At 38.1% G+C, this 24,050-nt stretch overlaps 1 protein-coding gene across 1 annotated transcript in view; it reads left to right on the forward strand.

Moving 5' to 3' along the window:
- The window catches only part of PDE11A (phosphodiesterase 11A), a 145,878-nt gene that overhangs the window by 79,319 nt on the left and 42,509 nt on the right, over positions 1 to 24,050 (forward strand). Inside the window, 1 exon segment of the mRNA XM_041124451.1 lies at positions 2,002 to 2,052. Within this exon segment, the coding sequence (XP_040980385.1) occupies positions 2,002 to 2,052 (51 nt within the window).

The following is a 24,050-nucleotide window of genomic DNA, read 5'->3' on the forward strand; positions in this document are numbered from 1 at the left end:
AAACATTCTAAACATAAGTGGCTTTTTTTATTATTCCTGTATATGTATTCAGTTAGGAAGAAAAGTTAAAAGCTTTCCTTTTCAGGCCTCCTGCAAGGTTCTTTGTTCTTTACATATCATACTCATGAATTACTCTAAGCCCTCATATGCCCTGGATATTTGTGCAATATGACACCTTAGAATCAATACTCCTCCTGGCAAGAAAAACAAGCAGTGCCAGATATCACACTCAGATACATAGGGTTGAAAGTTAACATAGAAGTTTGTTATTTACTACTGAAATCAAGGAAACTTAAATTTCTTGGTTTAAAATACAGCTTCTTTCTTTGATCTAAAAAAGACTAATAGCCATGTAGCTTGAATGTAGATTATAGGTTTGATAAATGGCCACTATGCTTCAGTGAAGAGTAATTCTCTCTATAAATGAGCAACAACCCATGATAATATTTGTGTAAAGTGATTGAAGATACAGCAGAAAAGTACTGAACAAAAGAATGGTGTATGCTGAAGGACTGTGAATCCATTTTTCAGTAATAGAATACTTTATTAGTATTTATGTATTTAGCTAGGATGGCAATGAATGGCATTTGAAAATGACATTGATATCAGATGTAAAATAAATCAATTTGATATATACCATAATATGATTCTTCTCCAGATATACAGATACTGTTTTTCATGTAGAATTCTCATAAGATTGACTAATAAACAGAAGACCAAAATGTAAAAAAATTATGGGTAAAGTTTGACAGTAGGATGCCATATAGTTCAAAACCAGGCTAAATACTGTTTTATATATTAAGGATGCAAAATTTGCAAATTATTAAAAAATCAGAATAATCAATATTAAGGAAGACTAAAAATCTAGAGGGATATAATGAGTGCAGATAAAGGAGAAGCTTGACAAGAATTTTGGTATTAAGTGTAATCTGTCATAGCAGAAGACAATTTTACTAATCTTATAGATTTCTGAGAAGCTACAATATGGTTGGACAGAAAAATAGATACTGTTTGAGGAAGGACATGATGTATAGTTATAGAAAGTAAAACGTGGGATAGAACAAGTGAATTGGTGTTTGTTATTTATTCTTTTATAGTGCAGGAATGATTTCCTGTTACTGTAAAATATGACATCTTTAAAATTGATATGAGTAAATACATCTTGGAACTTATTGCCACAAGGTATTGCAAGCCAAGGGCATTTGAGATAGAGTTTAGGATATGAGTAACACAGACTTTCATAGATTAAAACAATTTCAAAATGAGAAATATGTATCAAAGCTTTAGCACATAAGCAGATGGGGTGTTGCTGTGTGGTGAGGAGGACCTGTCCTAGGAGTACTCTGGCTCTGTGAGCTCCCTCATGGACCAGCACCTCGTCCCACACACAGTCAGACCTTGGTGGGTCCAGTACACAGGACTGCTCTTGCACCTTCTGGAGTGCTTGTTCAATGTTAGTATCATCATGTAAGGATATAATGTATTCCATGTTAAATGTATGCATACTTATAGGTAATAAGGGGAGGTGTGCACTTTGTGCATTTTATTTGATGCTTTCATCTCCAGAATGGTATTGAAGCCAATGTCAGGCAGAGCATAGAGGTGCTAATTTGCATGCAGTGATATGCCACTAGCAAAGGCATTAAAGCTTTGCGGTATGGGAAAAGGCATTATTTAAAGTCTATAAATCTGCTGTTATTTTTACATTAAATTCTTTTTCTTTTAATTGTAGAACTCCAGGAGAACAATGTAGGAATGCTTATAATATTAAATTACTTACTGTCCATGATGTCCTATAAAATTCCATGCAACATAAATGCCACATGTATACCTGATAACCCACAATTAGTTATTATATGCTGTCATTCAGAACTGGATTACCATGCATAAATATTAATTAAATTTGTTTTAAACATCATTGATTAGACTGCAGTACAGAGCCCTATTATTTCTACTTGTCAAGTCTACAAAAATGTTTTTTTATCTTTTGTTCTTTGGCAGGTGTTATCTTATCATGCAACATGTTCGAAGGCAGAAGTTGATAAATTTAAGGTAAGAATTTAAGTTTTTATTTATTTCTGAAAATATAACAGTAAATTAAAATGGATGTAGATTATCTGAGAGAAAAGTTTTACATCAAAACCAGAAAATTGTAACTAACAATGATTTACAAAGGATGTATTACATGTTAGGCTGTTAGGCAAGGAAAGTGGAAAAAATCTTTGAAAGGGTAAAGAGCTGCAGTGACGGGTGCACAGTGGCAAAATACCACTGTCCCAGCACTAGCTGCTGGAACTATGCATCAGTGTGGGTTTGGTGGTGTCCTCAGCAAGAGCTACCATAGTGTCGTGGTTTAACCCCAGCCAGCAACTAAGCACCACGCAGCCGCTCACTCACTCCCTGCCCCCCCTAGTGGGATGGGGGAGAAAATCGGGAAAAGAAGTAAAACTCATGGGCTGAGATAAGAACGGTTTAATAGAACAGAAAAGAAGAAACTAATAATGATAACACTAATAAAATGACAACAGCAATAATGAAAGGATTGGAATGTACAAATGATGCGCAGTGCAATTGCTCACCACCCACCGATCGACACCCAGCTAGTCCCCCAGCGGCCATTCCCCCCCCCCCCTCCCTTCCCAGTTCCTATACTGGGTGGGACGTCACATGGTATGGAATACACCGTTGGCCAGTTTGGGTCAGGTGCCCTGGCTGTGTCCTGTGCCAACTTCTTGTGCCCCTCCAGCTTTCTCACTGGCTGGGCGTGAGAAGCTGAAAAATCCTTGACATTAGTCTAAACACTACTTAGCAACAACTGAAAACATCAGTGTTATCAACATTCTTCACATACTGAACTCAAAACATAGCACCGTACCAGCTACTAGGAAGACAGTTAACTCTATCCCAGCTGAAACTAGGACACATAGGGAAGTCATACCACAGTGGGAGGTGAGGAAGAGGCTAGAGAAAATGAGAGGAACTTGAGACTTTACATGCTTATAGTGTGGAAGCTGTCCTATGCTTACTAAAAAAGCAGAGCATTCATTAGCAAGATTGTGCATAGGCTCAGAAGGCTGGACGTGAAGGTGAGAAACTTCTAACTTCTGTAGGCGCCCTGGGCCAAACCGTAAAGTGATGTGTGCTGAACATAGCATTGCTAGGGACCAGTAATTAAGTGTTTGCACTGAATCCTGCCTTGCCAATGGGTAGAGAGTAGGGGGAATGATGACCTTGCTCTTTCATCACTGCCAGCACTCCAGAGCTGCTTTTGTGATAGGCTTTGTCCTTTTCTGCTTGAGGAAACACTAGGGAAACTTGGTGGCACTTTACTTGGCTATGAGGAGTCAGTGTTGTAGAGGATTCCTCAAAGGTGTTTGTGAGACTCTTGTGGTGCGTATCAGTGTTGGTCTCCTGTACACAAAGTGCATCAGAGACTGTGGTGAGGTCTGGGAAGGAGATCGGGACTGTTGTGTCCCCGCACTGCTGACGTTCCCTGCTGTGGCTCACTGGCACCTGTCTGGCTGAAAAATAGTTGTTTGATGGTTATTTTGACACTTGGCTGGCTGGCTGCAACCTGATCTCTGCACCATGGGTGGAAGGGGAAGCTGTGGGTGACTTAGCAGAGCTGATACTGATGAGTTACCTGGGCTGAGGAAGGGCAGCTATTGCTAGTTAGTTAATTAGTTTGTAGATTATTGCCCAAACAATGGCTGTGCCTTAGAACTCTATCAATACCTGGTGATAAGGGTGTTATATTCTCCCTCCATCGTAGTTCTCGGTGCAGTTACCCACCCTTTTGTAAGATGAAGATTAGATTACTGAATTATTGCTGGAATCAAACATGCTTGAAGATCGTTCCAATGGTGTAGCCAGCAGAAAATACTTCTGTGTGTTAAGTTGTATTTTATGTTTGGCAACAAGAACACTGAACACTGTGTGAGAGAGAGGGGAAAGAAAGGGATAAAGGACCATAATTTTTTTTTTTTTTTTTTTTTTGTATTTTAGTTTACCTTAGTATAAGCATCTACAATACAGCTTCTGTGACTGTCAGAATTCAACCAATATCTTTCTACATACCAGTGGGCCATACTTCTTGGTTGCTGTCAGCCATTGAAAGACAATTCTCCATCATGGTCTGTGTAGTTGAAATAAAAGCCTGCTATGTTACTCTTTGGACTTAGATACTAGTGTGATGAGGAACTATTCTACTTGTTTCCCCAGGTGTCTTCATTAATAGATTTGCCAGTCTCCAAGTAAGGAATGTCTTGTTGTTATCTATTTACCTTGGAGGCATGTAACTATCCATTTAATGGTCACTGATAAGGTAAAGGGAAATGAAAAGCATTTATTCATTAGTAACCCTGATAGATACATTTTTTTAAAGAACATAGATGAGAAAATGAGGAATATAACCAAGCTTAAACTAAGCTGAGATAATTTTTCAGAAAAATTTTCCCTTTCCTATATCCAGTTGTTGCTTTCAATTCCTGGCAAAATGAGTGTCAGGTGGTCTTTGTTAATGCTTTACACCACTGGTTGTAAACAAAACAAAACAACAAAAACCCAGAGAGGACAGGCATGTCTTGTGGGCCTTTGACAGAGAGCTCGTCCCCAGAGAGGGCCATCCATCTGTGGGATGAAATTGCTCCCGTCTTCCCCCTTGCAGAGCTCTGGCAGCCAGTCTCCCTGCCAAGGTCTCCTGGGGCATCCTACCCTGAAATCACTACTCTTTTCTCTGTTTGTTATATTGTTATATTTTGTATAAGTCCTTTGTTATATTAGGGTCATCTTCTAGACTTGTCTGGCTAATAAACAATTCCTCCCTCTGGGGGGTGTTTGGGGGTAAAACTGTCCCCTCTCCCTTTGGTGATTTATTGGCAGATGTCAGGGGAAATGTCTGTTACGATTTACCTGATGTTCTGGTTCAGTCAGAACAGTAACAAACGCACATGGTAGAAACATCTCAATGAGAGTAATGCCAGTAGTTCACTACTGGCTCTTGACTGACATGGGACCTAACAGTAATTAATGACTTTGGAGTGACAATACATTTGAGTTGACAATTTTTCAACATATTACCCCAAACATACTGTAACTGGACCCCAGCAGCTTGGAAATAATTACATATTCTTCCTCTGAGTTCAAGTTACTTATTTTCATCTTTGTCATCTTATTTCTTTATAGTCTTAATGAAATGCTTTTCCATTAATTTTTATTTGCCTAAGATCTCAAGAATATTCTGATACAAAGTGAAAAATTGCAAGTGTACTTGAAGTTTTTTTCCTCTGGCTTTTACCAGTGAATTAATTTTATTGCATTACAGGAAGCCTAGCAAAACTAGTTAAAGTTGATTTTTTACTTGAAATTTTGTTAATAATTTCCTACTGTTATTGGATGAATTCACAAATATACAAATCCACAAATATACCTGATATTTTTTTAAGAGCTAAACATAATCACTGTGAGCAATTCTGTAAAATAAATAACATTTATTTCTGTTACTACTAATACTGTCTAAGAATTAATGAAACAGCAAAAAAACCCACCTTAATAAGAAACCCTTAAGAAATGAAATACCTTTCTCCAGATGCTAGGATGGGAAAAAGTGCAGAGCACCATTGGTTGTGGAGCTGGAAAATACAGAGGGAAGTTCACAGTATGGAACAATGAAACATGAGTGTATAATAATGGACCGTGTCATGCAATTGGCCTGTTCCATATTTCTGATTTCTACAACTGTCTAAAAACAAAGCAGCAACATAGATTCACATTGAACTGGTTTTTTGCACATTTTTGAAGGGATTCCAATTCTGGTGTTACTAGAATATAGCTTTCACTAAAAAAAAATCTGAAAGCCAAGTTTAAAAATGCTTATATCATTAGAAATTGTTCTGTTAATGAATAGATGGGGGTTTTTTTCTCAGAAGAGACTCCAATTACATGAATCATTACTGTAAAAATTCATGTCACCAGTCCTTTTCATTATTTGCATTAAAGCTTTTGGGATTCATTAGCACTGATGCTAGCAGGCATGCATTTCTCAGGAGGCTGGCGCGAGCAGGACCAGTGTAAGGCTCAGACGCAGTGTAGGCAGGCGCAGCTCTGCTGACCTGGATGGAGCCACCCACTCAGTCTGCTGCCTGCGCCCAGGGGAAATGGGAATGGAAAATTCATGCCCTTAACCCAGTGAGTTTGCTTTAGTGATAAGAGAGGGAGCTTAGTCCTCCAGGTAGACACAAGTGGAACTGCAGAGATCGGGATTCAGAGCTTGAGCAAATTCTTTAGTCTCTGTGGGTGATAATCTGTCCCCAGGGAAGGTAATGGGAGGTTTGCCATTGATTTCAGTAGGATGTTGGTGTCTTCAGCTTTGGCATGTGTAAAATTGCATAGAAATGTTCCCTCTGCCACCTTCCATCTATTTATTCATGGCAGTCAGTCTTTTGTACTGCGTTTTCTGATAGAAGATCTCTGAAAAAAGTTAAAATTTAAGATCCAGTCCTCTTTTTATGCCAGTTTAAAATGTAGGTTAAGTGAAAACTTGAGTTGTTATGCAGTGTAAAATGGGTCCTTTTTCCTGAAAACAGCTAGGTTTTTAAAATGGGGAAGAACATATGGAAGCTTAATTGATAGAGCTTCAATAACAGGCAATTGAATCAGATTAATTATTAATGAGAATTAATTGTGGGATATCTACCATTATTCCTGTATTTGGGATATGCACTGTACTTCCAGGTTCTAAGAAAGAGGATGTGGGTTTTGAGAATGATTTACAGGATTAAAGCAAGAGCAATGAAAACATACAATTTACAGTAAGTATTGTACATAGACTCTCCATTGCCAGATTATTTTACATTTATTTGCTACTAAATATTTTTCAACTTTGATTATTTATTTTTTTTATCTAGATTATGATGGCTTCCGAAAAAGGAAAATCACGTAAATCTGATACTGCTAAGTTCATATAAACTGCATAATATTTTTTAGGTTTTCTGATATGTGCTGCATTACTGTGATAGGTAGATTTCTGATACCGTTGATCTAGATATAGAGAGAAAAATTAAACTTTACTTTTCATGGGCATTTGCAAGTAAAACAAACGAAAAAATCCATCTTGAGTGCAAATATTTCTTGTACATCTGAGAATGTCTGTCTGAAGTCTTGAGCCTGATTTATCACAATGCTTCTCCTCACTTGCATCTATGTAACTACACTAAATTCAAACTGAATTTTGGCACAATAAGCTAAAGAAATGCACCAATGACTTATACCCATATCAGTATTCATTTTATTTTTTAAAGTTAGAAATAGGTATGATTTTAAAAACTGTGGCAACTCAGTTTTCTCTTGTATTTCAGACTTAAAAGATAATTCCGTTATTTCTGTTGTGTACTAGCACTAGTGTTTTGCTATAAGCATTTGTATTTTTGGAATAGAAAACTGTAAGACTAGTGAAGTCTGATTAATCTAAGATTGATGCTATCTTATAGCATTGTCCTGTAGTGCCAGCTTTCTTCTCATTGGAATGCAGGTTCTCCAAGCCTAAAAATAGTTGTCTTTTAGACAAATATAGAAAGCCAAGGTACACGAGTAATGAATGCAGAATTGTGTCCAGGACAGGATATTTATAGCAAGAGTTACTGACTTCTGAGACAGTAATGAACAAGTCCTGTGACTTAGCAAGCAGTCCCACAAACACACATCACCTTTAAATTTAACTAATATAGTTTCCAAAGAGAATATGTAAACAGTGTCCTATTATGGATAATATATAAGAAGCTCTTTTTAAACAGCTAACCTAATTGTGCAGCTGTGAATGGTATAAGCCAGATCAATATTTAATGACTATGATGCATTATTTATAGCCCTGTGAGAGATTCCCTTTTTTAGGTCAAACAGCACAGAGGAGAGCTACACAACAGAAAATAATGTATCACCTGCTTTACAGAATGTTCGATTCAAAATGTAGCGTGAATAACAATTCCTGTATTTCTCAATTCCATAGCCTGAGGTATGGCTAGTTAAGACCTACTTCCACATAAGGTGGCTTTTGTGTCTCTCTTAAAAACACAGACACTTAACTAAATGATGATGGAAGGAGTTGAACCAAAAAAGGAAACTTTCAGGACTGCTATTGTATATGACAATGTAAACAGTTGAATCCATGAAAGATGATGGATTTAAGTGAATTTGATACTTGGAGTGCGTTATATGTATGATATAAAATGAATTTGTTATTCATGTCTTATGCTGTTACAATTTTATACCCACCTTTAAATTGCATAACAGTGAGCAACACAATTAAAAATTGGATTTTATGCATTAATTTTATCTCCAATCCCTGTAAGGATTGGGAAAGCATTCATAGGCTATGTTATTTTCTGCTGTGACGCCATCTTTCAATTTAGAACTATTTCAGTTACTTTTATGTTCTGGTAATTAAATAAGTTGTAGTGGTTTATAATAATTACATTATAGTCTTCCTCAGTAATTAAATTTCAGAAAGGCAAGCTGGCCTTTGTGTTTTGGCCCACTTATGAAATATTGCCATTTAAATATATACAGCTAGAAGGTGAGGTTTTTATGCATTGATGATACTGCCATTTCAATCTGTTTGGTAACATGGGTTTACCAAGGACAGAAGGCATGTAATCACACTGCAAAGTCAGTATTGCAAGCCATGGTCCTAGCCATGCATATGGTGAAACACATACAGATCTTGAGAGACCTACAATTCTATGTAAGTTCATTAAGTTGTTCACATGCTTAAGTATTTTTCAGATTGTCCACCACAGACTCTTGGACTCCTTTGGCTGTCACAGGAGGGACTGTGCTGGCACCGAGTTTTTCCCCAATGCTATTCCAGCTGCTCACGTTCCACTGAGAGTAGCCACAATGGGGAAAAAAATAAGGAGAAATCTTGAGGGCTTAAGTGTTAATATTGAGCTGTGTTCCCTTTTTCCCGTTTGAGAAATGCACATGTTCACAAGATGTAAAACACAGTTTATTGCTCCGCTTTTCCACGTGCACTGCCCACATAAGACAAGACCCAAAGCACAGTGTTCAGAGTTTCATAACTCATGAAACTGAGGTCTTTATTGTATTACATTATTTCATACACTTTTACATGTGCCTATGTCTTCAGTTGTCATGGAAACAAGAACTCAGGAACACATTGCATACACTGAAAATTATTAAAAATAATAAATAATGATTAAAAATAAAATACTGGGGTTTTTATACTAGTTTCTGAAATGTGAGGCTGTCGTCTGTTGACATCAGGCTAGTGCTCTAGTTCAAAAATACATAAAACTAAAAATTTTTTTTCTATTTCAATGAAGAGAGGGAATGGCATAGAGAAGAGGAGCAGGGAAAGATTGTTCATGGTCTTTTCTCAAACAATGTTTAGGTTTAGGGACATCAAATGAAATTATCAGGGTACAGATTTTAATCTGACTAAAGATCTCTCTTCAGCAAACGTAGTTAAACTATATGACCTATCACCATAGATGTTAATGAGTTAAAAATGATGAATTAAGAGAAGGAAAAGACAAATGAGGACTGTTGTACGAAGGCAGTCATCTCTGGCTCAGGAAATTGTCGAAGATGAGAGGATTGCACCAAGGAAGTATGTTTTCTCAGTTAATATAGTCTTCCCAAATCTTGGTCACTCTGAAAGCTAAGGTACAGGGCTTAGAAGGACGTTTGATCTGACACAATACAACTATTCTTATGTTATTTGTCAAAGCCTTCCAAGAGCACTGCTTGGAAAAAAAAAATAGGAAACTACATTCTTTGCATCACTTTTTATCACCCAGAAAAGAGACCACACCTTCTACGTTTACAATGAAATGTGCTTTGCCTTGATCATTACTGTCATAAGTCTCAGAAATTGCAGATACCAGGGTTTGATGAAAAATCCCGTGTTTGCTGAATTTTTTGTTTTAGTACGAGCTGTTTCTTTTCATTCCTCAACCACTTGCCCCTGGAAGCATTTCTGGATTGTCCTGCTAAGCTATTCTTCAGCTCCTTGTCTCAGTGCTGGGACCTGTGATTCTCAGGTGCACTTCTCATACAACAGCCCTTCTCATACAGATATTGATACCATCATGAAACTTGTTCCAGTGTGATGGGTTTTATTGAGAATAAGGCATATAAAAGATCAATATAACAGTTTGTGGGGGGAAAAAATTGAGGTTTTTTGCTTTAATTTCTTCCATGAGGAATTTTATCAGAAATAATAAAGTGGGATGACTTCAGTGTGTCAGAGGCATGAGAGGCACCTGTTTATGAATTACTTTTGGAGCTGTCCTACTAGATGAGTGTCATACTACAGTGTCTACCCTAATTCCAGGGATAGTTAATAGAAAAAGCTAATTGGAATTCTGAATTTGCTTTCGAAAATTTAAACATTTAGTTTTATTGAGATTTCAGCATTTGAATTTACCGGCTTTGTAATTGATCAAGATGAGATTAAATTGTTGCAAAAGGTCACTGAAAGGATTCCTCTTGTATTTCTAAAGTGACCACATTTATTGTTTCCAGGTGAAAACATGGAGCTCTCAGAGTAAAATGTTCCCTTACCTCCAGGGCAGATGAAATATGAATTTTCCAGGATGTTGTGGAGGGAGGGTTTACAAGGAGTATTTTAACCTGGTGATGCCCAGGCACTGAGCTGCTCCCTGAAGCAGCCAGCCCTCTTTGTTGGCTATAGAGGGGTAAAGGGAGGTTATAGCAGTCATGAGGAGTACATCCACCCTGTCTGCCTACCTTTGAATATTTGTAGTCTAACTGGGCATGTTCCTTGCCCTTGTCTTGTCATGTCATCTGAGCAGGGCGCTTCTTCATGTTTTCGTTTCCCCTCTGCAGAGGGGACAGGAATATTAAAACAGTGAAAGATTTCAATATTTCTGCTTTCTGACTGCAAAAGATTTGTATGATGCAACTGTGTTGCATTTGTATGACAAGCCTGCACAAAACCAGTTTATTTTGTAGTGTAAGAGATAAGTAAATCCTGTTTTAAAAAAATTTTTCCCTTGAGGAAAAGCTATATATGATTTGAAAGAGTTAAGGCAAAAAAAGAAATCTGTGGCCTGGAAGCTAGATAAAGCCCACAATTTATTCATGCCCAGACAATTTTTTCTGTTCATTTATGAGCTTAGCACAGGTCATTAAATGAATTTGTAAAAGGGATAGGTTTCCTTCAGCAAGGAATAGGTTCTGGTCTGTGGATTACGTCAGGGCAAGCGCATAATGCAGATGTCAATAAGGAACTTCCTGTGGGATTTTATTAATAGTCAAAGGCAAAATGTATTTATTCTTAAGTGTTTATGCTATACAGAGTAATACCTGAATACATTTACGCTGTAGGTTAAAAAGAAGGGAGCTTGAGGGTTAGGATTAAAAAGTATGAAAAATCAACACTGATATTCTGACTGCAGAGTAAAGACACACAGTCACTAGAAATATTAAATAATAAATGACTATTTCTGAGATCAGCTACTTCATAACTAGACCAGAGCTTAAATCTCCTTGTTAAATACCTTAAGAAGTAATAAACTTCAATCACTGAAAATAACAGAAAATTACAATTACATGCATCATCAAAACTGGTCTTTGTACTAATTTTTTTAAAAAGCCTGCTTCTGTAAAGCTGAAATAGATTTCAGATGATTTAGAAAATAATTCTAAGAATTTCTGCTATACTCTAATTTTCTTTTACAGTACTAAAAAAAACCATTCTAAGTAGTTTAAAATATTACTGACTTATCGCCTTTAATACTTACTGGCTGTTTTTCAGTTTCTTAGTAATTAAACACACTAATGCAGTGGTACTTCAACAACAGAAATTTTCAGCAGAGGAGTAATAAAACACTTATTGTTATTAATTTACCCATACTAAAAAATGTGTGCTGCTACTTTGCTGCTTTGTAATACTGTGTTTTGTTATTTACACGGGGAATTTTGTATTTCTTGCATCTGTTTTCATATCCAAAACCACAATTGCCCCAGGACTTGAGAATGTTTAGAAAAACAAATTAAAAATAGCAATTGCTGGGGATGTAGTATTGCTCACAAGTGAAGGTGAAATGATTTATTGTCCAACAGACCTTTTTTCTGTCCTTCAATCTGATCGGTCATCATACTCCACAAGAATCTCTTGTCAGCTAGAAAGCATCAAGGAATAAAGATAGTTCAACATTGCTACACCATTTAGCCAACGACCATGCAAAAACTGATAAGGTATAGAATACATTTAAAATGTCATGCGAGCCTGAGGAATATCTGATAAATGATTTTAAAAAAAAAATAATCAACACTTGTCAAATGATAAAGTAGTATGCTTCAGTCAGTGACAGACTTGGGAATTTATATTTGGAAAGGTTTTCAAAGAGGAAGAAAAATCTATCTAGCAAAGACTTGTGCACTTAAATTGGACCAGAATAATTTAAAAAATTGGGGTACTTCAGTGAACGGTGGTACTTTAGAAGTTCTTCACTGTGGGTTTATCATGGTTCTTTTGGAATCAATAAGGAGCAAATCATTCCCCATGCGGCTGATAGACATCCCTGGGGCTAGCCCTGTATGTGACAGCTCACTATTCTGAGACCTGCATTCCCAGACTGGCCCAGGAAGACCATTGTGCTGTTTGTCTTAACTTACAGAAGAAAGAATTCTTCAAAGAAATCCAGAAAAAATGGCATAATATTTCACATTTAAAATTATGCTTTATCTTTGCTTGGATTCTTTTTGTAGCCCCAGCAGACTGACAGTTATAACTGGGAATTTTCTGGTTAAAAAAATCAAGTTGCTTTTCACCAAACTTTATTTGGATAGAAATTTTCTAATTGGAATTAATATTATCGATGTTAATTTTAAAATTAATCAAGTTCCTGAGTAGTTGTACTGATCTTAAAACCAGGAAAAAAATATTTTGTTTTCCCTAGCATATACCCTACAAAAAGAAAAAATACTTTTCTTTGTTTACTTCTGCCTCTATACTGTGTTCTGACTGCAAACAGTTGTTTGTCATAAATGTTTACTGGTATTGATTTTAAATTATTAATGGCAGTATTTCTATAGGCTTTCTTTTTTACAAAATGTTTTACAAAAGGAAGCATAAATGTCCCCCAAAGGAAGAAGGCAGTGTCCTTTAAAGGCTTTTGACGTTGCCAACAAGTTTATATTAGAGCTAGAACCTTTTTATAATTAAAACTCTGGAAAGTGAAGAATGGGAAATAGATGAGAAACGTTTTTCTGAGATGAATATGTTTGGCCACTGGGTGCCATCCTTGCTCCACTTTAAGGCTGATCGCCTAGCAGCATTTCTGTTAAACTGTAAAATCCTGAAAAAGGTAATATCAGTGCAATTTCACACTATCGTAATGTTTGTGTGTGTGCATGTAATGGAATATGTTAGCAGCATGTCCTTCTTGCATGAGTCACCGAGAGGCTCGGGAGAGATATCCTCATGGGTTCAGCCATGTTACATCCACAGTCTCATATCCAGCAATTGGGGTTTTTTGCATTCCTCCATCAGCTGGTAAGAGCGAGGCTGTGCTGAAAGACCTCTTCCCACACATGAGTGTGCGAGTGACTGTGCTCCTGTGCAGAATTAACTTAGGCTCTGGAATTATTTGAAGGAAAAAATTACATGGATGCACACTTGTTTTCTAGATCAATTCATATTTGGGGTGTATGGGCCTGTGTCATACAAGCAAAACTACGTCTAGCATATATTATGTAAAAAATATTTGCAATTACAACCTTCTCTGTGTTATTTATTACACTGTTTCATTGTCTGCCCGAGGGGGATTCCTCTATTGTTTTAGTGTCAAAAGTCTCTTGGTTTAGCCTGGGCAAAATCCCAGGCAGAGTAAATGTACTTTCTAACAGAAATTATGTCAGTAGTTCTGCATTTTTAGTCTTTCAAATTTAAAGTGTAAACACTTTAAATGTATGAGAAATAGACTCTAGCACGTCTCTTTTCTTGCTGCAACTGTATGGAAAATGTGCAGATTGTACCTAAGGCAAAAACAGGAAACTGAATATTTTATGAGGCCATTTCTGTGAAGTGTTCCGTCATCTTGTGCTTTGCAACAAGCTACACCCAGCTCTGAACACACACAAAAAAGCTGAGAACATCAGATACCAGTGTTTTCCAGTGCTTTTGTCATCCCCCTGTGCATACAGCATCCTGTTTGCTGCACTTAAATGTAACTCAATTAACTCTGCTTTCTGTGCTGCCGTGCAGCAGCATGTTTTGTCCCAGGCATACAACAAGCTTATGGGCACACAAACAACACCCCCCCAAAACAACAAAAAATGATTTCTATTTATGGCCTTCATCAACTCTACTGTTAACAGAAGTAGACACCTGTCATCAGTTTATCTGTACTTTCCCTGAAGGGGACCTATTGCTGTGGGTGGTGGTGGGGAAAGGTTGTAAGTGGCATAATTACAGCAATACCGCGGCAAGTTGTGGCAGGACCTGGTCTGTGGGCAGTGCCTGCCCCAGGGTGGCACAGCAGCGACCAGGGCAAGACCTTGATGAGCTGGGTGCTGTGGCACAGCGATGTGGCCCCAGTAGGGTCCCAAATCCAGCTCCTTGCCTGGCTCATTTCTCACTTGTCTGCATGTTAATTTGTCTCTCTGCTTGAGTGTCGTGGTTTAACCCCAGCCAGCAACTAAGCACCACGCAGCTGCTCACTCACTCCCCTCCCACCCAGGGGGGAGAAAATCGGGAAAAAGAAGCAAAACCCATGGGTTGAGATAAGAACAGTTTAATAGGACAGAAAAGAAGAAACTAATAATGATAATGATAACACTAATAAAATGACAACAGCAATAATGAAAGGATTGGAATGTACAAATGATGTGCAGTGTAATTGCTCACCACCCGCCGACCGGCACCCAGCTAGTCCCCCAGCGGCCATTCCCTGCCCCCACTCCCCAGTTCCTATACTGGATGGGATGTCCCATGGTATGGAATACCCTGTTGGCCAGTTTGGGTCAGGTGCCCTGGCTGTGTCCTGTGCCAACTTCTTGTGCCCCTCCAGCTTTCTCGCTGGCTGGGCATGAGAAGCTGAAAAATCCTTGATTTAGTCTAAACACTACTTAGCAACAACTGAAAACATCAGTGTTATCAACATTCTTCGCATACTGAAGTGAAACATAGCACTGTACCAGCTACTAGGAAGACAGTTAACTCTATCCCAGCTGAAACTAGGACATTGAGTCAGCAGCGGCTGAGCTATTTGTGCACCTCACGGCTTTGTGCCGGGCATGGGCAATCCTCAGTGTCCCTAAAATGGAGTCACGCAGACAGGCCTCTTTGCTGAGATTCATACCTCCTCGGCTGATGCTGCAGCCCCTCTGGAGCACCAAACATAGGTTAAGGTATTATAGTCAAAAAATTAATTTGGCAGATGCAAGGCGTCTAGGAGAAAAGGAACAGTTACATCAGTCAAATATCATAAGGGTATTTTCATAAGGGCCAGTTAATGTGTATTGTAAGACCTTCGTTGAGAACCTTATGAATGACAGGAAACAAGTATTTATTGGCTGTGTTGCAGCCTTTCACCTTAAAGTACTGATAGATGAAAGCAACTTTTGTTCAAAGAAAATTTATAAATCTAGTAATACATAGGCAGTAAGTAAAGAACTAAATAAATATAAGATTTAAGTGCCTATTACTTGATTTTGTTGAAAGAGCAGGATCTGTATATTTTATTTTTTCCTCAGAAAACATGTGGTGATTAGGCTGTGAGTTGTGTGTGAACTAGAGCTCTGTGCTGCTGTGCAGACTGGGTGCTCAGGCTTTCTCTGCTGGTGTACTTTGTAGGATGAAGGGTGCTGTGGAGGATGTACATTCTGCTACAGGGAGAAGAGTTGGGTTCCGTTCACAGTCTGCCCTGCAGAAGCCTGGCACAGGATAACCCTCTTGACTTGTTAAACTGTAGCAAAATGAAGCTCTAGTGTTTTTTAGAGAATGCTCTTTGGGGCAGTCCTGAGTGCTCCTAGGGAGTGATTTATGGATTCAGGAAAGGATGGGTGGATTTCTTTTACACCTGCAGTCAGAACTTGACAAAAACTAAGGAGAAAAAGACAAAGATAAAACATATTTTAAGGACAATCACTGCAATGTTCTCTGTAGTTTTTCTGTAAATGTGTGTTGTAAATTTGAAGGTGTTTTCAATATTATTTATTGTCTACCTGACAATATTTTGCTCTAACTGTCAGTCTAGCAGATCTGAAATAGGGCTTTCTCCCCAGTGGAGCAGTAGCCCACTCATATATTTGCATAACTTTCACCACCAGTCACTGTACTGCCAGCCTGATTTGTCACAGGTGCTCAGAAAGGCAATTTTGGCGGCCAGCAGGAACACTGTCCAGTGCCATTGCTGGGCGCTCCTGCAGCACCACCACAGCCCCACGGTGGCATGCGACCAGTGGTCCTGCAGATTGGCTTGGGTGCAGTGAGTGCTGCTGGAGTACACTGGGATGGAAAAAATAGTGTAATACCAGTGTATATGCTATTGTGGCACTGGTAGGGTTTTTGAGGTTTTATTGGTTTGTTTTTGGTGGGGTTTTTTTAGTGTCTGTTCTTGGCAACGCTTTCATTTCTTTCTCTCACGCGCTTTCTCGCACTATGTGTCCAGCTGAGAATTGCAGGCTACAATTTGGACTGTTCTCCCCCCAACAGAGGCAGTTCTTCCACGTGCCTTCACGTCACGTCCTCTGTGAGAAGAACCCTGACCCTGTTCCTTCCACCCTTAGTCAGATTTTCCCTCTTCTCAGTCTTCAAGGAAGCAGCTAGAGCCTTCTCTCCCCTTCCTACCTAGTCTTGTGGAGGAGAAGGCTACCTTGTATCCCTTTTCCCTTGCCCTCCCAAATTTATAAGCATGAGGGGTCAGTCCGCATTACCTATTCTGCTCTTCATGGGAGCAACAAAGCTGACTCTCTGCCTACCAAAACCAAGTAAGGCTGTTGTGGGAAATGGCAGCCTTCATGCCTGACACTTTTGTATCACAGAGAAATACTTGCCCTAGGTTTGCTGCTTGTGTTTGTTTAGAATTCTGGGACGGAGACTGAATAGACCCTTTTGTATGAGCTTCTCATCTGCACCAATGGTCATAAAAAGTCGACAGTTGCTAGCCTGTAGTATGTGACACACTGGTTATTTCCTAATCACCGTAAGCCAAAAGGACGTGAACACTCCCCTGCACGCCTCGGGAGATCATTGTGTCGAATGTGCATGCCCTGTAAAACCCCAGTCCTAGGCTGCTGTGGTTATGGACTTTGGCCTTAAGAATAATAGATGCTCAGACCATTAATTGCTTTTATTTTATGTCTCTCTTCTTTTAAAATAGAAATTTCTTGTTCCTTTTATAGGCTGCCATATATTTTGTTTCTGTGTACTAGGAAACAACTTTAACATCAAGGATTGATTTTTAGAAACATAAATAATGTATTTTGTATCTTTTCTATTATAGTTTGTAACAAAAATTTAAAAGTAATACTTTTATCTCTGAAATTTATTATTCCTTTTGATGGGTCCCAGTTTCAGAAAGTGGTATGTTCAGGCAGGACTGGTTGACTGATCAGAAACATTCAAAATACTTCTAGCTTTTTAGCTATAATTCTGGGCTTACCTTTGGAAATGGCATGTGTAATGCTGTAATGACGTATCTTCCCTTGTCCTTTTAAAAATAAAATTATAAGAAGACAAATCCTTTCCTCAGGCACATATAGCTTTATATCAAAAGCAGAAAGTAAATACTGTATTGTTGTCCTAAGCCTACAGTGCATGGCAATTAAAAAAATTTCCTAAATGCTATGTTTGATAGTGATATATTGCTTAACGGCTACTTTTCTTCTTCTAATAGAAGAAACAGAATAAATAGCTTTCTTAATGCTGTGAAGTTTCTCTTTTAATTAAAGCAAATACCAGTATTCATGCTAAGCACTAGTTATGTTTGGTAAATTGTCAAACCAAATACAACTTTTTTGAAACAAGACTAAATGCAACTTTCTTTGTTCCACGTTTCATGTCTAAATTGCATGTTACATTGTTAATTTGCCAGCAGAGAATGAAGCAGTATGCGCCATATATACGTGCTTCAGCTGCAGATTTTGAAGCTGGATGCAAGAACAGCATTATTCTCAGTTTACAGATGTAAAACTTTGACTAAAATAATGAATGACCTTTCCCAGCAAAGGGCTCAGACACCTACTGTGGGACTTTGGGCAGATTTGGGCATTTGCTTTCAGAATTGTAACCCTCTGCTTATCTGTTGGGTTACTCTGAAGAGGTTTAAAATATATAAATCCTATTACAGGGACTGTTGATCTCTTTTATATCTGAGCAGTTGTTGGATAAAACATTCACAGAGTCTGGCGCATAGAAGCAGGGAGACTGACTGATCTGATGGTGGCAAAGCGTGTTTATATGGCAGTGTGAGGTCTCCTTATGTCAGGTTTTCATCCAGCTGCCTTCAGATGAGTCTAAAGGCCCACTCCTACCTCATTCCAGTCTCTGGTTGTGGTTATTTGAGTATCCCTTCATACAGTGACCTCATTCAGAGAGTTGGAATTTGGTGAAAGTTGTTGAAGGGCAAATAACGTTGGGGCTTTTTTGACCTGCTTGAGCAGGGACATTGGACTGGCTGGTCTCAAGAGCTCCTTTCCAACCTAAATGATTCTGTGATTCTGCATGATTTCTCTCCTGAAGGCAGCAGTAATGCTACTGTGATAATCACATTAAAAAATCATTGGAATCAAAATCCAGAGGAGAATACACATGCACACTTTAAATCTCTTCCACACCCGCTCCCCTTTCCTGTAAATATTATAAAATTCCCTTTAAATGTCACTGTCCTGCTTCTGCTGCGGTTGGTCATTGGAAAAGAGGTGCTAACTCAGCATTGTGAAGGGCAGAGAGATGCCATTCGCAGTCTGCAGTAACAGATGGAGGCCTTTAAAAGCCGGGTTGCTCTGGGCTTTAAAACATCCCTGAGCTGAAACATTTGATTCTTTCCCCTTTGGAGAAAGTAAGAAATGTGTCAGACTGGAACTTAACAGGCTTTGGTCTTCCATGGCTATGAAGAAGTGCAAAATTTGTCCGCTACTGCTAATAACTGACTATAAAGATACATTTCAAAAGATGCCTGCAGCTATAAATATAAGCAAGTATTTTAGAGGCCTTTATACATGAAAAGAACCCTTTACAAATAAAAATCTTTGCCATCAGAAAATATTGTCTCCAATATAGCTTGATAGAAGATTAAGTGAGAGATAAAGAAGGCATTGCATTTAAATATTCTCCACTTTGATGCTTTCTGTGCAGGTTTTGATGATCAGCCTTTAAGGTTTTCCAGTTCCTAATCTTCTGAGAGAGATTCTAGGTGAGGAGATACTTGAAAGGGGCGTCTTACTTTTTGGCATATGTCACGTTGTCTGAAGCTCCAGTTTCACTATAAAGTATAAATGAGGTCAGATCCTGACCTGCTATTGAAATAGTACATGTACTCCTGATTCAAACAGTGCCCCTAGGAGTTAAAAGGCATACCGTATTGTTTTGCTATTCTTTTGCTACATTGGAACATATATTTTATGGGATATCTTTATATGTGTTATATATATTAAAGTTTCTTGTTACTTTTTTTCCATCAGTCTGGCACTATTTTCTGATTAGGAAACCTTGCTAAGCATTCCACATGTCATTGTCAATAGGGCTATATCAAAAGTGGATATATTCAGTAGTGGAAGTTACTGTTACAGAATAGTTCTGATATGGCATGGGAAAGAAGCCTAGCATATCAAATGGCAGAATGTGCTATTTTTTTCAACAAAGCCATACTAATATACGTATCGGTAGGTTTCAAAATGCTTTTCTTGCATGATAAGCACCGATGTCTTATCCACACAGGTAGTACAACTGAAGTACAGAGTTTAAGCTGACACAGCAAAGTAGGATTTCAGTCCAGCATTTTCTGTGTTTGGCTGGACAGCTTCCATGGTAGTGAACATTTTACAAGGAGAAAGAATGCTTTCTGAAGAACTTGTCAGTTTCCTTATATCTGATTTTATCACATTATCAAATACAGATATAGAAGATCACAAAGAATATGCTATTAGAAGAGTTAGTACAAAATCATTCAGTAAGCCTTCACTGTCAATCTGTGGAATGAAATTTTTGTCCTGTGTTCTTAGTATCAAATGGGATCAAAAATTGTGTTTTCATATAACGTGTAACACTGAATGAAGTTGTTGCAATCAGACCCTTGAGCTGTAAGGATCTTCTGTTTAAGAAACTCCTTAAGCTGCCTATCACTGTGTGCCAATTTGTAAGAAATAAGGACGCAATAAGGGGATTATGGCAAGATGAGACAAAATGTAATCACCACCTTGAAATTGCCCTCTCTCCACCACTGACCCAGACTGTCTCAACCAAATTCTGCTATAGGAGATTATTAAATATCCAGAGTGCTATTTCATATTTGTTCCTGGCATGATACAGTTTTTCCTTACATAAGGAGTTTTCTCTCTCTGACGATTTCTTATGCTGGCAGCATGTGACCTATCTGCTGGTCTCCACTGGCAGTACATCTGACTAGCTGGAACAAGAAGACTTTAGCTTAGTATAGCTTTCATATACTGAAAACTAGAATTCCAACTCACGCAGGAAGTTTAGTTTGTAAAACTGTGTGGATCGTTAGGGAAATCCACAAAGTTTTTTCCCTGTTTGGAAGGACTGATGATATGTTTTCAATAGCAAGACACCTATCATGAGCTTATACAAGCCATCACACCTACAAGTTATTCAGGACAGGAATCTTGCCCCCTTTCCTTTCACCCATCTCTAAGGGATCATTCCTAAAATAGGAAACATAGCAAGACACCTATCATGAGCTTATACAAGCCATCACACCTACAAGTTATTCAGGACAGGAATCTTGCCCCCTTTCCTTTCACCCATCTCTAAGGGATCATTCTTGTACTATTTATAACTATAAACTGGTTTAAAGTTAATTTGTAAAAGGGCATTTGATGGTATGCTTTGCATGTTTTCTCAGTAGCAGTATTGGCCATTATAGTGTGGTATATGACAGAAACTGAAAGTAGGATTAAGAGGAAAGTAATTTGCAGTAACCTTAACCAAGCTGAATGTAAAACCTATCTCTCATTCAGGAAACATGTTCACTAAGAGCAGCAGAAGTCTCCCTTTTTGCTTGTGTTGATTGACTGCGATCACTTCGTTCAGCCCTTACAGTGAGAATGTTGTAAAATGCTCTGTGTATATGTGAGTGCATATTATACTGCATTTTTCTGTCATACATTTACACATGAACACATAGCGCACAGAAGAAAAAACAAGTATGAACGAATACTTATCTTGTTATCTAGTTGCATGCTAACAATGTAAAGAAAACATTTTATACAGTGTATGTTTTATACATACTTTTAAAACTGTAAAATAATTGTCTTCAGCAGCACTAAGGTGTAAGCATTAAATAGTAGCTTTTATTTCAAGTGTTTAGCCTTTCAAAGTTTCCCTAAAACTTTCACTCTTTCATTTCCTTAAGTTTTCCTTCTTAGGTTTTCTTCATCCACAGCAGCCCAAAGGCTTATTAATACTGAACCAGAAACATTATTTTTCTATTTCCGTGGGCTGTCTTTTATAGTGGCCAGAACTGGGACTTTATTGTTGGTAGAAGCCACTTTGGCGTTCCACGTATTTGGAAGTATGATGGTCATTAGTGACATATGGCCCTGTGGTAATGGCTGATGTAAGGTAAGGCTCACCCAGTCACTTGTCTCCTAGCTGTTCACACATATCAAGCAGGCTGTGAAGCAACTTACGTGATAGCAAAGAGCTACGAGGAAAGGAGAATCTGTGTCCAATCCCAAATTGAGTACAAAGGCGCTTTTCCTTCTTCCTGTATCCATCCCACCCCACCCCATGCCCATCTGAGTAGGGACTAGCCACAGACCTTGTCTTTATGCTCTCATTCGGGTGCATGACAGCCTCCTTTTCAAGCTGCCTACAAGTGGTGATAGTTTCCTAGTCTGGTAACTGCTGACTTTGTGCTTTATTAGGCAAGACCAGTTGCCTTCCGTGTGTTAAGCCCAACTTGTGTTCGTGGTTCCTTTCAAGACAAATTTTTGCTTTAGTACCAGGGGGTATGGACATGTGACCAGAGGAGGCATGTCTGGCTTTAATTTACCATAAGCTCACAGAAAAGTCATGTGAATTTTTCTCAAGGATGAAGAATGTTGAAGTTGCTTGGTCTACAGGGTAAAAAGACTTCAGAGTATAATGTTCTTAATTGTTTTTAGAAAGGGGAAATTGAACTTCAAAATGTTCAAAAGGAAGCAAGCCTTTTAAGTGATTCTAAACCACTGGGGTGCTTTAAAAAATAATTTCATTGTAACTTGAATTTTAATTGCCTGCCCCTTCCTCTTATTGTCGTGGTACTTTCATCCCCCCTGTTTTCCTGGAAGAGAGTGTTGTTATTGCTGTTTATTTTAAGAAATCTACTGGAATTTGTCCTGCAGTGCAGCAAAATTTCAAGGATGGGTATGTTTTAATATTCTGTATTATGAATATTTTTTATATCTTTGTAATTAAAAAAATGAAGTTTTAATGACTGCACTCCTATAAACCCTGGACTGCTGCATTTCCAGTACAAGAAGCTGAGGACAGACAATGCCAGGTGCAGCCAGAATATTGCTGCAGCCCCACAACATATCATTTTTTTAACATTATTCAAATTAGTCTCAACACTCATAATTCTGTTGTTTCCTTTATTGCTGTTGTAAAGCAAATGGTTCTTTTATACAAATGTTATCTCCTGGCTATTAATTCAGCAGTTATTTTGGATTATGGCACTCCTGTTAAATTTAGGAATGTAAAACCTCATAAATATTTAAAAGTTTCAGACTGACATGGGAAGAAATTGGTTTTGACTTGCTTTGTTAATATCCTGTTGTTCAGTTTGTAATAGATTTGGAATATGTTGTTATTTCTCTACTGTTTGACAAAGGGAAAAACAATTGTAGTTGAGCAACTGCTTCAAGTGTTCTCCCTTGAATTGTAACAGGCTGGTAAAAGTGCTTGTTTCCAGTTAAAAATAGCAAGGAAAATATCTGTTTTCCTTTAAGAGGACAAAAAAGGTGAAAATTTTAATCAGAGCTCACTTCAAAGTTAATGAAAATGTAGCAGTAGGTTTGTAAAGATAGTTTCAATAAAACAATTTCAAGTAGGTCTACTTACAATCAAGTGCTTCTGTTTTAGCATCTTTGTTATTTAAACTTCTCTCTAAGGAACAAACGAGTAAGATGAACAAATGCGTTCCTTCCTTCAGAGACATTTTATAAAAAGAGTGCGTTTACTATGCAATGAGTGTATTCATGGACTAAATATTAGTATGCATCTTGAGTATCCCCCAAAGCTCTGAAGATTAGCTGAATGATAAAAAAGTCACAATTTTTTTAAGACTGCTGAAGGTCTGGACAGCACAGTCTCTGGGCCAGCATTCCTGTTTCACACCTAACCATATTTTCTTTCTTTCTTTACCTCAGAAGTAGATACATAGCTTTTCAGCCAGATCTTAAAGGATGTTAAGGTTGGGATCATCTAGAAGTATTTAAAGTGTTTCAATAATTATCAAAAAAAACCCGCTGAGTTGATTCAACCTAGATAAGTATGCTAGCAGACAAAGCAGGTATGCGGTTAACAGAGCTCACATCTCTGCCTGCATGCTCCAGAGCTTCTTCAGCTGTGTCCTGAGACAACACTTGACTTGATGGGTTTGTTGTATTTCCTATGTCAGCTAACCTCAGCGGCATAACACCATGACTTTTTGTGGTATTGGCATGCTTTACTGGGTGCTGAACTGAAAAGGCTTTTCTTCTACCTAGGTAATAAGTTAACACTGCAATGTTAATACTATTTTGTGGCAGATTTACACCATCTTCTCTTACATGGATGGTATAGCTAAACCAGCTTAATCTCTGCATGAAGTAATTATCAAGGTGGCACTTTCCCT

This window comes from Aquila chrysaetos, chromosome 6 (genome assembly GCF_900496995.4).
Source record: "Aquila chrysaetos chrysaetos chromosome 6, bAquChr1.4, whole genome shotgun sequence".
In the NCBI taxonomy this organism is placed as follows: domain Eukaryota; kingdom Metazoa; phylum Chordata; class Aves; order Accipitriformes; family Accipitridae; genus Aquila; species Aquila chrysaetos.